The sequence below is a fragment of the Vicia villosa genome, linkage group LG1 (genome assembly GCF_029867415.1).
Source record: "Vicia villosa cultivar HV-30 ecotype Madison, WI linkage group LG1, Vvil1.0, whole genome shotgun sequence".
Classification (NCBI taxonomy): domain Eukaryota; kingdom Viridiplantae; phylum Streptophyta; class Magnoliopsida; order Fabales; family Fabaceae; genus Vicia; species Vicia villosa.
In genome coordinates, this window is record NC_081180.1 from 215,738,332 (window position 1) to 215,751,502 (window position 13,171).

Here is a 13,171-nt window from a genome sequence, read left to right on the forward strand (position 1 = left end):
TACTTCACAAAGTGGGTAGAAGCAGCCTCGTTTGCTTCAATCACCAAGAATGTTGTGGCCCGGTTTATCAAGCATAATCTCATTTGTCGATATGGCATCCCTGAAAGGATCATCACAGACAATGGCACAAATTTAAACAACAAAATGATTACTGAACTCTGCACACAGTTCCAGATCAAACATCATAATTCCTCTCCATATCGACCAAAGATGAATGGCGCGGTAGAAGCTGTCAACAAGAACATCAAGAAGATCATCCAGAAAATGACGGTAACTTACAAAGACTGGCATGAGATGTTACCCTTTGCTCCTCATGGTTATCGCACATCAGCGCGTACTTCAACAGGGGTAACTCCATTCTCCTTAGTCTATGGTATGGAGGCAGTTCTTCCAATTGAAATTCAAATTCCTTCCCTAAGGATTATGAAAGAAGCTGATCTAGACGAAGACGATTGGATTCAGACTCGGTTGGACCAGATAAACTTGATTGATGAGAAGAGGCTTGCAGCTATTTGTCATGGTCAGTTGTACCAGAAGCGTATGATCAAAGCCTTCAACAAGAAAGTCAAAAGTCAGGCATATCAAACCGGTGATTTGGTTATCAAACGCATCATTTTACCACAAGGTGATCCCAGAGGCAAGTGGACTCCCACTTATGATGGACCATTTTTAATCAAGAAGGTATTCTCCGGCGGAGCCATGTTGCTTACCACTATGGACGGCGAGGATTTCCCACACCCTGTAAACGCGGACATAGTCAAAAAGTACTTCGCTTAAAGAAAAGCTCGCTATGTTGAAAACCTGAAAGGGCGACTTAGGCAAAAATGAGCGTCTCGGTGGATTGAAAACCTGAAAGAGCGATCCAGGCAAAAGTTAGAGACTAAAAAATAATAATTATCCCGGTAGGCTGAAAACCTGAAAAGGCAGCCTAGGCAAAAGTTAGGGAATAAAGGGTACGACTATGTCCCGTTTGGCTACCTACTCACCTTCAAGGTTCAACACATCAAAGGCACCAATCAGTCCAATCATTTTCTTCCAACAAGTGAGGGATGAGATGCTCGAAGACAGATTGGCAATAGCAGAGTTGAAACTTGGCTGGATTGTTTTCACATAGCTATTTCTCTTTATAAGTACTTTTTCAAAGTTTTATGACAATTTCCTACTACTAGGATTTTTGTCTCCTTGTACTAATCCGCCTATTATGGCTCTTTTTCAAAATCAATACAGCTCATGCTCAAAATCAATGTTTTCACTTTTTCTGTTTTGAACATATAAACGTCCCAATGATAATTTTGAATGAACATATGCATTTGAATATGATTGATGTTTATAAGAAAAACAGGAATAGCATTCAGGTAATGTCCCAATTATCTGGACATCATCCTGAAACCAGCATCGGGAGAAAAGTTCCCCAACAGAGATACGTTTCTCGGCAAAATCATCAATGAGATTTTTCTCTCCAACAAAGTGATTCGAGAAACCTTATTCCCCAACAGGGCTGTTCAAGATCACTATCCCCAGAAGGTGTGATCCTCCACACCAAGGCTTGGTCAAATAATGCATCGGAGGATTACGCATCTTTCTTATTTCCACTCAAGGTGCATCAAAATCAGAACTTTCAAATTATCCTTCATCCTCGAACGGTAGTCAAATATCCCTCAATAGAACACCATGGTCTGTAAGGAAGTTCCCCAGCTAAGTGTACTCGAACAAGATAGCAAAGATCATCAACAATCACAATGCCTTCATTTCCAAAATAGCAAGCAGGGATTTATTTTCCCAATCAGAAGTTTGATACGCTCTAAATTGCATAAGTCATACATCATACGCATATTCATACATAGCATATAATGTTTCATGACAAACGCATACATAACATGCACGTTTCTCATGTAGTTTGAGAATCTCAACATATACATTACATGCATCATGACATTGCATGTCACTAACTTGATTTTTTCAGGTGGACGAATATCCTCAGCAAAGTTATTCTCAATCACATGTAGTGTTCCCCTGGATTCTATTCAGACGAACATTCCTCTCAGATAATAATCAAACCAAAGATTCAAAATTGAAGAGATCTCTCTTTTCGAACCACCTATCAACTCAAAACAAGCAACACAGATCTAAGTCGATACCTTGGACGGTTCCTTAATGATCTACCTTCAGATCTAAGTCGATACCTTGGACGGTTCCTTAATGATCTACCTTCAGATCTAAGTCGATACCTTAGACGGTTCCTTAAAGCAGTCAATCTTCAAGATCCAAAGATCAACCTTCAAAGATCCAAAGCGGATACCTCAGACGGTTCCACAACGATCAACCTTCAAAGATCCAAAGCGGATACCTCAGACGGTTCCTCGTAGATCAACTTTCAAAATCTAAGGCGGAAAAACTTTGGACAGTTCCGTAACGATCAGCCTCCAAGATTTAAAGCGGTAACCTCAGACGGTTCCGTAACGGTCAACGCAGAGGTTTTCAAATCCTTCATCAAGATATAATCAATGGATTCATTCTGATGAACAAACCATCAACACATTTGCCAGATGGCATCTGAAAGCCCATCTCAGGTAATGTTTTGATCTGCCAACGACATTTCTCAGACAGCATTCGGTGCAAATTCCAGCATCACTTCTAGCGGAGGTAAGTGCAAATTTCAAGGTATCTAAATATTCAATCATCTTCTACCTTCAGATTCCAATCGGTCTCTTCAGGTTTAAGAAGATTGAATAGGGGCAACTGTTATACCCCAAAATTTGCCCGCATCTTTTTTCAGAAAGAAGGCAACATACTTCTGTCTAAAAATTGGGAGTTTCATATAATCTTGATTTTATTTCATAAATATCCTGATTTTATGAATACTCAGTTTTTAGAATTTTTCTTATACGGTATTTTGGTTCGCTGTTGAATTTATTCTTACACAAACGCCAAGTACTGTTTATTACTTCACACACGCTGTTTATTTGAGATTTATTTGCAGATAAATAGTAGTGACGCAATTGGTACAGGATTAAATTTTGCAGGCGCAGAGTCCAGGGATTCAGACTGTACTGGTAACAAGTAAATTATTATTAGTTTTGTTTCCCACTAAATTTTGTACTATATTAATATTTTCAAAATCTCTTCTATTATTTTCAAAATCTCTTCCTTTCTTTTCAAATCTCTTTCTTTCAAATCAAATCCTAACTTTATTCTATACATCTCTCTTTTCAAACCCTACCATACACTTTCTTTCAAATCCTACTACCACTCAAATTTTCCTTTTTTGTACGGAATCACTTCATTCCCCAACGTCTCTATCCTTCTTTTCACTCTATAAATACCTCTCATTTTTTTTCCATAAATTCTCACATCAAATTTCAACTCATTTCTCAAACTTCTACCTCATAATTATTTTCTCTTCTTCCCCGGCAAAAATGGCAAAATGGATGGATACGTGTTTTCTTATGGTCATCACTATTTTGGTGGTGATCATGTCCTTTTTCTGTCTGCATAGTCCTGAAAAATGCGGACCTGGGTTACTTACGCTCCCGTTCATCTATATGTTGTTATTTATAGCATGGGTTTTTAATCGTCATTTTTAAAGTTTGTCGTATCTTTCGCTTTCAAATAATGTACTGTTTATTTTATTTGTCGTACTGTTCATTATATTATGTAATATTTGTACTGTCAGTATTAAATATCGTACTATCTGTCGTACTGTCGTTTAATTATCAAGATAATACTATGTGTGTTTATTGCTAGTTAAATATTTATTTTTCTGTGCATTAAATATTTTTCAAGGTTATTATCGGTAATTTCGTTCACGTAAGGTATATTTTATTTATTATGTTTTGTGTTTTTCTAACAACTCATGTAAATAAATTTTCACCATTAACACAACAAAAAACAAAAAGAAAAATTAACTTTAACTATTAAGTTTTCACTTTAACTGTTACTTTAATGCCCGGACAGCCAGTTGACAGTCAAACTCGCTGACAGCACGATTCTCCGTGTTTTGTACCATCAATCAAATCAATCTTTTGCATTTCAAAATTCCAAGATTTTTGTTCTAGAAGTCTTCTAATAATCACATGATCAGCAGAGACTCAGCACTGCACAAAAATCAGGTAAGCTTAACTGTCTCCTACACAAACAGTCCCTAACTAGGGTTTTTGTTTTTTTAGGAGAACAAGTTTTTTGAGACCTCAAATGGATTTCATGAACCTCCATATGTCTCAAAGTACCACCAGACAAATTTTCAAATTTCAATTCACTCAGACGCACAGTCAGCAGCTCAAACAGTCGCCAGACGACCAGTTTGACCGAAAAGTCAACAGACAGTCAAAAATGAATTTTTTTGTCAACATCCATATTTTGTCAAAAGATTCATCATTTGATCAATGGTTGATCATAATTCATCAAGAAAAGATCAGAAATCAACAAAACCCTAAGTTTCAAAATTAGGGTTTTCTCCTAAAAATTCAACTGAACTTTGACCGTCCATAACTCTCTCCTCGTTCATTCAAAAAATTCCAACCAAAGCTTGTTTTGAAGGAAATTCAATTATCTTTCAAATGCAATTGATCCCATGGTCAATGGATTTACCATTTGAAAAATATGAGCTCAGACATTACAAGTCATTTTCAAAGTCAACAAAAAGTGGTTTTTTTTTCAAAGGCCATAACATCAAGATAACTTCACCAAATGAAAAAAGTTTCCAAAGTAGCTTATAGAGGACATCTTGAGGTTTCTAAAAAGTACAAGAACTCCTTCATATGATCAAAATTGAGGGATTTATGCCTTGTTGAAGTTGGCTATTTTTTGGGAAAATGCATGAAACCAACATTGATCAAAAATGTTTTTTTTTTCAAAAGAGGCCAAGTTTTCATGATCCAAACATGATTCTAATGATGCTTAGGGCCTCCCACGACCAACCTAAGGCCCATCACATTTTTATTTCTTTTTTAGTATAATTTTATTACATATAAAGTTAAATTAAAGAAGAAATGGTGTGAGATAATGATACAATGCTTTGTTCTTAAGCAAAAGCCATCAAAATTGATTCAACTCTGCAGCATAGAAGTACATGGCAGGCCTAGAGCAAGAGGGATGAAGAAATTCAAAGCCATGGCCAAAGAATTCAAAGATTTTTAATATTAAAAAATCAAAAGTTCAAAAAGCAATCAATGCTTGATAGCTTAAGTTTGCAGCACTTCCATTGCTTATAAATGAAGTAGAATACTTCAACAACACACACACAAAGATCCATCAAGAGAATAGCTCACAAACTTCACAAAACTAAAAAAAATTATAAGAAACTTTAATTTTCGTGTTTGATTTTGCAGCTAGTTTCAAAGCAGACTAAGTCCATAAATCATCTCCTGGGACTTGTTTGAGTAAGTTTGGATCAATAGCCAAGTTCATAAGGACCTGAAACTCGAGTTCCATCACTCTCCGGTTTGGTAAATTTTCATTGAATTCAAACTCTTCATTTATGCATTGTTATCATGTCTAATGGTTATGGTTGAGTTTATAATGATCATTAGGTCAGGTTTGAACCCTAGCATGAGAGCTCTAACGTCCAGAACATAGGTTGCCATTGCTAACCGTGTTCTCAAGTTTTTCTTCGTAGCTCTTTATACAGGCACTTTCAGGGCGAATGGACCACTCCATTGCATTCACAAGGTCTGATTTAGGGGGGGTAAGGGTGTTCAACCGTCTCAAATCACGCTTCTCCGTCGTAGCTAGGGTTTGCGTTGCCGGAGAAGAAGGTGGTAACCACCGTGCGTGGTGGTTTGACATTTCCAGGCTTGGTCAATGATGGCGTGGCGTGAGGGAGTGTTTTGATTGGCTGACCGTAAATAGGAGACTAGTTGACAGTCTCGTTGGCAATTTGAAGAGTTTTGGTTGGTTGTTACTTAAAAACATGGGCCCCACTCACTTAAACTCAGAAAAAATAAAATAATTTGAATTAGACTGGGCCTGCGTATTGTTACTCACACCCCTCGTTTCTGGCCCATATGCAACTTTGAACTAAAACCAGTTCATCTTCAAACTGCAAAATACACCCCCTTGTTTAATTTAATTAAATAATTTTAGTTTTTGCATTTAATTTAAAATCAACCAATCACAAAACACAAAAAATATTTTCGTTTTACCATTAATTTGATAAAATGCTTAATTAATTTTTGACATAAAAATATTTTATTTTTCTTCATAATTGAAATATTTTGTTTAATTAATTAGATAATATTGTTATATTCATCTTTTAATTATTTCTAACCTATCAAAAAAAAATCAGAAAAATATTTTCTTTTTTATTTAATCAAGTTTATATATTATAGACTAATTTTGTACATAATTAGAATATTTTTCTCATTAAGTTTAATTTATGTGTATAATTGTTTATATAATTATATGTTAATTAGCTTAATAATTTCCAAAACAAATTCAAAAATCCCAAAAAAATTAATTTTGTTTTAAAATTAATTAACAAGCAATATGAACATATTTTAGACTTAACTTTTTAGGTTTAAATTTTATTTCTAATTCTTAGCTTTTTAATTAAATTAATTATGCATTAATTTTAATTAAAATCAACCATCCAAAAATCCAAAAATACTTCCCTTTATCTTATTGCAATTTAAATTCATAGATAAGTGTATAGGTTGCCAAATTCATGTAAATAGCGTAGTTTACATTTCTCGCACAATCGATGTAATAGCGTAGATTTACTTTCCGCATTTTACATTCCCGCACTTTAAAGTTCTGTACATATAAAAATGCGTGTATGTCAAAGATAAAAACTGAAGCGTTAGGTCACTAATTTCAAAGACAAAAATATCTGAATCAGAACACAATCACACTTGCACCTCTTAGGGTAATCCCTCTGTTACTCTTTTCAAAATCAATTCTATTGTTTCAAATGCAATTCAAATAATTTCTTTCTGTATCAAGTCAAAGAAAATTTTCTAAAAGAAAATAGGAAAGGACCTTATGAACTTAGGGTAGATCTCTTGATTGCTTGCTCAAATCAAAACAACAAATGTTTCGCATATCACTGTGTTTTTCAAAACAAAACTTTCAAAAAAAGACAACATTTTGTATATATCCAAACAAGGATCATTATGAAGTTAAAGATCTTTTTTTCAAAACATCTTTCGAAGGATAAAACACTTTGTATACATCCGCACAAGGATCATTACAAAGTTAATCTACAAAGGTATTTTAAAACCACATACAAGCATTTCAAAGCAAGACAAATGATTCAAACAAGTGAGCTAAGCAATTAAGAGCCCATGGATAACCATGGATACAAAGGGGTGTTAATACCTTCCCTTTGTATAACCTACCCCCGAACCCAAAATCTCTTAAAGGTCTTTTTCTGTTTGTTTTATAAACCTTTCCTTAATTGGATAAAATAAAAGTCGGTGGCGACTCTCTGATTTTTAAAACTCAAAAATAAAAGAAGAGTCTGTTCGTATCTCACGAGAAAAAACCAAGGACGACATAGCGCAAAGATAACGAAGTATATGTTTGACTCCATTCCAATGTCTCTGTGTTGGTAAAGAATTGTATCTTGCTAATAAATTGACCGCAAATGATATATCAGGCGTGTATAGTTAGCAAGTTACATTAGTGCTCCAATCACACTGAGATATGGTACTTCAGGACCAAACAATTCTTCATCCTTTTCTCAAGACCTGAAAGGATCTTTCTCTACATCTAATGATCTAACAACCATTGGAGTAGACAACGGGTGACATTTGTCTATATAGAAGTATTTTAAAACTTTTTCTATATAGCATTCTTGATGTACAAATATTCATTTGTCAAAATGCTCAATTTGTAAACCTAGACATAATTTTGTCTTTCCTAGGTCCTTCATCTCAAACTCTTTCTTTAAACAATTCATAGCTTTTGGAAGCTCTTCAGGAGTTCCAATAATATTTATGTCATCAACATAGACAACTATTATTGCAAATTCCTTTCCTGATCTTTTTATAAAAATACAAGGACAAATGGAGTTATTTGTATATCTCACTCTAAGCAAATATTCACTAAGATGGTTATACCACATGCGTCCAAACTGTTTCAAACCATAGAGAGATTTATTCAATTTTATGGAATAGCTTTCTCGAGATTCAGAATTATGTGTCTCTGGTATATTAACCCTTTAGGGAGTTTCATGTAAATGTCACTATCAAGTGAGCCGTATAAATAATATATTACAACATACATCATGTTCATATTAAGCCCTTCAAGTACTATAAGGCTAATATCGAAAAATTAATTGAATCCACTACAGGTGGATATGTTTCATCAAAACCAATCTTAGGTCTTTGTGAAAATCATTGAGCAACAAATCAAACTTTTTACCATTCTTATTCTCCTTTTTCACAAAAACTCATTTATATGCCATTGATTTTTACACCTTAAGGTGTTCGGACTACAGGTCCAAAATTGAGTCACTTGTAAAGTGAGTTTAAATCTTATTCAATTGAATATGTTTATTTTGGTCAATTCTCACTTTGTCTACAATCTTTAATAGAATTTGACTCATGATCCTCTTTGTCATTTAGCGCTATTTGTACAGAAATATATCATCAATGTCGACTTCGTATCGGTTTCATTGTATTCCATTTTGGACATAATTTATCGAGATCTCTTTATTTTCATAAGTTTCAGGTACCTGATCAATCTCTTATGGAGATGAAATGTTTATTATGTCCGAAGATTCTTTTAGATTTTCTATATCCTCACATGGGTCATCTTTAATTTTAGCTTATTTGCTTGGTAGAGGATTATTAATATTGGAACCGACTTTTCTACCAGGCTTCATGCACGGTTTCAATTCATTTGCTATATTAGATTATCCAATAGGAGAATCCACTTCGATTTTAGTATTAGCAGATGTAATTGGTTGTATAAAATTTGCAAATGAATAATCTTTCGAACTTCTGGTTCATATTGGTTTGTACGAGGATCAAGATCTAAAATTGTTCATCTGAACTTCTTGTTCATGATTTCAGCTGCTTATTCCCTCCCCCTAATATTGGGAAAATTAATTTATCAAGTGATAATCAGCCTATTGGGCTGCAATCAAGTATTTGATTATTTGCTCAAATTATATCCTCAAAATTGAGATTCATATTAATTATATTTTTCCAATATTCTTTCATGACTCATCTTAATGTATTATATTGGAGCAATTGGAATATACACAACACATTCAAATGTTCACTTAGATGAGAAGTATTAGAATAAATTATGGAGGACTAAGATATAGTATCTTGTTGGCTTGATGCGAATAAATATCTTAATATCATACTTTGGGTGTTTCAAATATATACTTTATAATTGATGATCCACCATAAGTATCAACCATATAATTAACTTTAGACGTCTAAAGAAAGGATCTGCTGGTCCATTTTCCTTTTATGAACATATATTACATGATGTTCAATATCAATTTTAATAATATATGTGATACTTATACATGAATTTCTAAAAAATCCAGAAAACAAGATCTTAGTCTAATTAGTTGAGAAAATAATTTCACAAACTTCTGGTTGTGAGTAGACATATGCATGATCTTTTAGTCGATGCAACAATTAATGTCATAAAAACTCAATTTCTCAATTTTTCCTTTGGAAACACAAATTTTATTGGATTGAAGAAACTTCTGGTTCTTCAAAACTAATTCTCGCATCATAATGCATCTGAGATGATCCAACCAATTTTACCAACAATACACTTAAGTGTGATCTGTAAACTTCTGGTTTACAATAATACATAAGATTCTATTTTTTAAATTTGTTTCAATCTCTAAATGACTTGCGATTGATAAAATATTCGATCTAGATAAACAAAGAAATCACGAATCTCTAAATGACTTATAAGGTATTGATTTTATCATCATAAAAATATTTTATAATACGCATTCATCGTACATAAATTGAATATAAATATTTATTCTCATAAGATCAATTTCATTAATCATCATATTATTAATATAGTAATTAATCAATAAATACTATATATAATAATTTGCGGTATCTCACAAATATTTTATGATTCTATCAAATATCCAAAAAATATATTCAAAAATAAAAAATTCATTGTGCAATCCTTCAGGGATATTTGATAAGTTCTTCATGAACTATATAATAAATTATTGTTTGGCTATCCTTCAAGGATGTTTGATAAGTTCTTCAGGAACTATATAATAAATTATTATTTTGCTATTCTTCGGGGATGCTTGGTAAGTTCTTCAGGAACTATATAACAAATTATTATTTGTCTATTCTTCAGTGATGTTTGATAAGTTCTTCAGGAACTCAATCACACAAATCTTTTATTAATAAAAATAATAATATTTGCAATCCTTCAGGGATGCCTGCTTTATAAGTTCTTTAGGAACTGTATAAATAACTTGTTTTGCTATCCTTCAGGGATGCTTCATGAACTATATAAGAAATTCAATATATTTCGATCCTTTAAGGATTCTTCATATGTTCTCCAGGAACAATATAAGAAATTCAATATATTTCGATCCTTTAGGAATGCTTTATCTGTTTTTCAAGAACAATATAATAAATTAAATATTTTTCGATCGTTTAAGGATTCTTCATATGTTCTTCAGGAACAATATAAACTTATTATATTTCTATCATTCATGGATACTTGATAAGTTCTTCAGGAACTAAATATTAAACTATTATTTTGCTATCCTTCAAGATAGTTTGGTAATTTCTTCAATAATTATATAATAAAAGGTAAAAAAAAAAATACTTAAAAGAAAGGATCAATATTACCTCTAATAGTTAGAACTTCAATTTTTTTTCTTCATGTTTGGTAGAATTTCGTGCTATAACGTGTTATGAAATAAGGAGAAAGAAGATAAAAGAGAAGAGAGAAAGATAGAATGATTCTGTATTATTTCATCGGTGTATTTCTACAAAGAGATTGATCCTATTTATAGGACAATATTCAGACAATGTAATAAATACAAATTATTATAAATAAAGAATAAAATTATTGGAAAACAAATATCCAATTATTCATAACAGTTATTATATATATTTTTTTCACCACCAGAATTTTGACATCAATTAATTTCAAATTCCTCACTTATCACAGTTGCAAGGATCTAACTGTAATCTTCCCTGTCACATTTAACATCAATCATTCCTAAATTAGCTAACGATTATTTATTTTTATTTATATTTATGATAATGACATATATATTACCTCAACTCATAATAAAACTGCTAACTAAGCTATAATCTATATTATTTATGACTCTCCTTAAAAAAGGTTTCATAAAAACTATCCAATGAAGACAAAGCAAACCCTCCTAAACTAAATTCTTATACTAATCTTTGCTTTGGATACTAACTCTTGTCATCAAATGTTTCACTTCTACTCAAACTCCTTTTCCTAGTTCCTTTCTTCACCTAACCCTTCTCCTTTTTTTCTCTTAACCAATTATCACTTTTTTTGCAGCAATTTTGGGGTTTTCTTTCTTGGAAATTGTTGTCATCAATATCATAGGTTACAAAGTTTCAGTTTTTTTTCTTTCTTTTTCTTATAAAAAATGAAACTTTTTAACATTATATGAGTTTGTGTCTCAAATCAAGAACTGGGTCATTGGAATTTGAATGATATCTGTTACAATTGTCATTTGATCACATTGTTCATCTTCTGTAATTATTAAAAATCCATTTTTTTGCTTATTTCTTTGGTGGGGTTTGTGCTATTGTATGTATTTGTTTGTTAGGAGTTTGTTTGAGGTTTGAGAGTTTAACAAATTTTCAATGGGTTTAGATGAGAGAAAAGACTGTGTTAGGGTATTGGATTCGGTTCATGAAGTGATTGGAACTTCAAGAGAAGTAGGTATGAATTCAGGATCCAGTAAGAAGGAGGCTGATGAGGAGGTTAAGGTTAAGGAAAAGTGTGATGAAGAAAATATTCGCGACGAATTGCGAGAGGTTGATCAAGAAACTAGTTACAATAATTCAAGCAATTTGGTTAATCAGGAAGTGGTTGAGACAGTGGTTGTTGTGAAAGAGTCTGTTCATGTTCAGCCTGTTCAGACTGAGTGTGTTAATGGAGAGGATAGGAAATTGGAAGCAAAAGGTGATGAATCAGGGCTTAGTTTGGTTTCCAAGAAATCGCCGAAAGGGGTGTCTGGAATCGATAAAGATTCGTGCGTGATTGATATGAAGTGCAGTAGTCACAAAGGGTTTTCTGAGAATTCACAAGGTGAGAGAATTTGTAGGATTTGTCATCTGGCTTTTGGACCGGCGTCAGATGCAGCAATTGTCGAAAATGTGAGTGCTACAAATGGAGATTTTATTCAACTTGGTTGCGCGTGTAAAGACGAGCTCGGCATTGCTCATGTTTATTGTGCTGAAGTTTGGTTCAAGCTCAAGGGAAACAGGTATATATGTTTCTGGTCAATCTCAGTTTGATTTCAATTTATAGATCAATTATGAAAGTTTTGCATCTAGCAAATTATTGCATTTGATTGTCATGTTCATGTTTGTTCATATTATTCGAAACCATGCCCTTGTGATTGTCCTTGTGAAGATTCTTGGTTTTCGATATCATCAAATCGATTGTTTATTAGGTACATTTCTTTCTTTTTTTAACAGATTATGTGAAATATGTGGTGAGACTGCGAAAAATGTTTCTGGTGTTACTAATAACGGAGTTATGGAAGAGTGGAATGATAGAAGATTCATGGACAACGGCGGTAACTCATCGCGCAGGTTTGGTGGATGCTGGCGAGCACAGCCGTTTTGTAATTTCTTGATGGCATGTCTGGTAATAGCATTCATTATGCCGTGGTTTTTTCATGTAAACATGTTCTAGCTTCGGAATCGAATACTTATATATTTCCTCCCTCTTCCATTCTTTATACCTATTAATAAATACAGTGAGTGATATCATCAAATTTTTGTGTCTTCCCAGAAGATGTGAAATTTGCTATTTGAATATATAGAAGTTACAATGCAAAGAGTTTATATGTGTGCATTTGGCTCTGACCTCTAATTATAGTTTAGTTTGAATTATTCTCAAGTTTACGAAAAGTTGATTCGCCAAGCATTTGTTTGGTTTAGCGGATGGCATTTACAGAACCACGGTGGATTTTCACGTTTTGACAGAAGCTTAGTGCCTGTTT

The 13,171-nt window shown here is 33.0% G+C and overlaps 1 protein-coding gene across 1 annotated transcript; it reads left to right on the forward strand.

The window, feature by feature from the left end:
• The first annotated feature begins 11,297 nt into the window (after window positions 1-11,297).
• LOC131644872 (uncharacterized) lies at window positions 11,298-13,013 on the forward strand. Its single transcript, XM_058915485.1, has 2 exons — window positions 11,298-12,427; window positions 12,642-13,013. Exons 1-2 carry the CDS (start codon window positions 11,802-11,804, stop codon window positions 12,859-12,861), a joined length of 846 nt encoding a protein of 281 aa, XP_058771468.1. The 5' UTR covers window positions 11,298-11,801; the 3' UTR covers window positions 12,862-13,013.
• The last annotated feature ends 158 nt before the right edge of the window (window positions 13,014-13,171 follow it).

What these genes read in the sequence shown, in the direction of transcription:
- LOC131644872 (XM_058915485.1), top strand. Translation starts at nt 11,802, where the DNA reads ATGGGTTTAGATGAGAGAAAAGACTGTGTTAGGGTATTGGATTCGGTT. An exon ending in TTCAAGCTCAAGGGAAACAG is followed by an intron (nt 12,428 to 12,641) that starts GTATATATGTTT and finishes TTTTTTTAACAG; the next exon opens with ATTATGTGAAATATGTGGTG.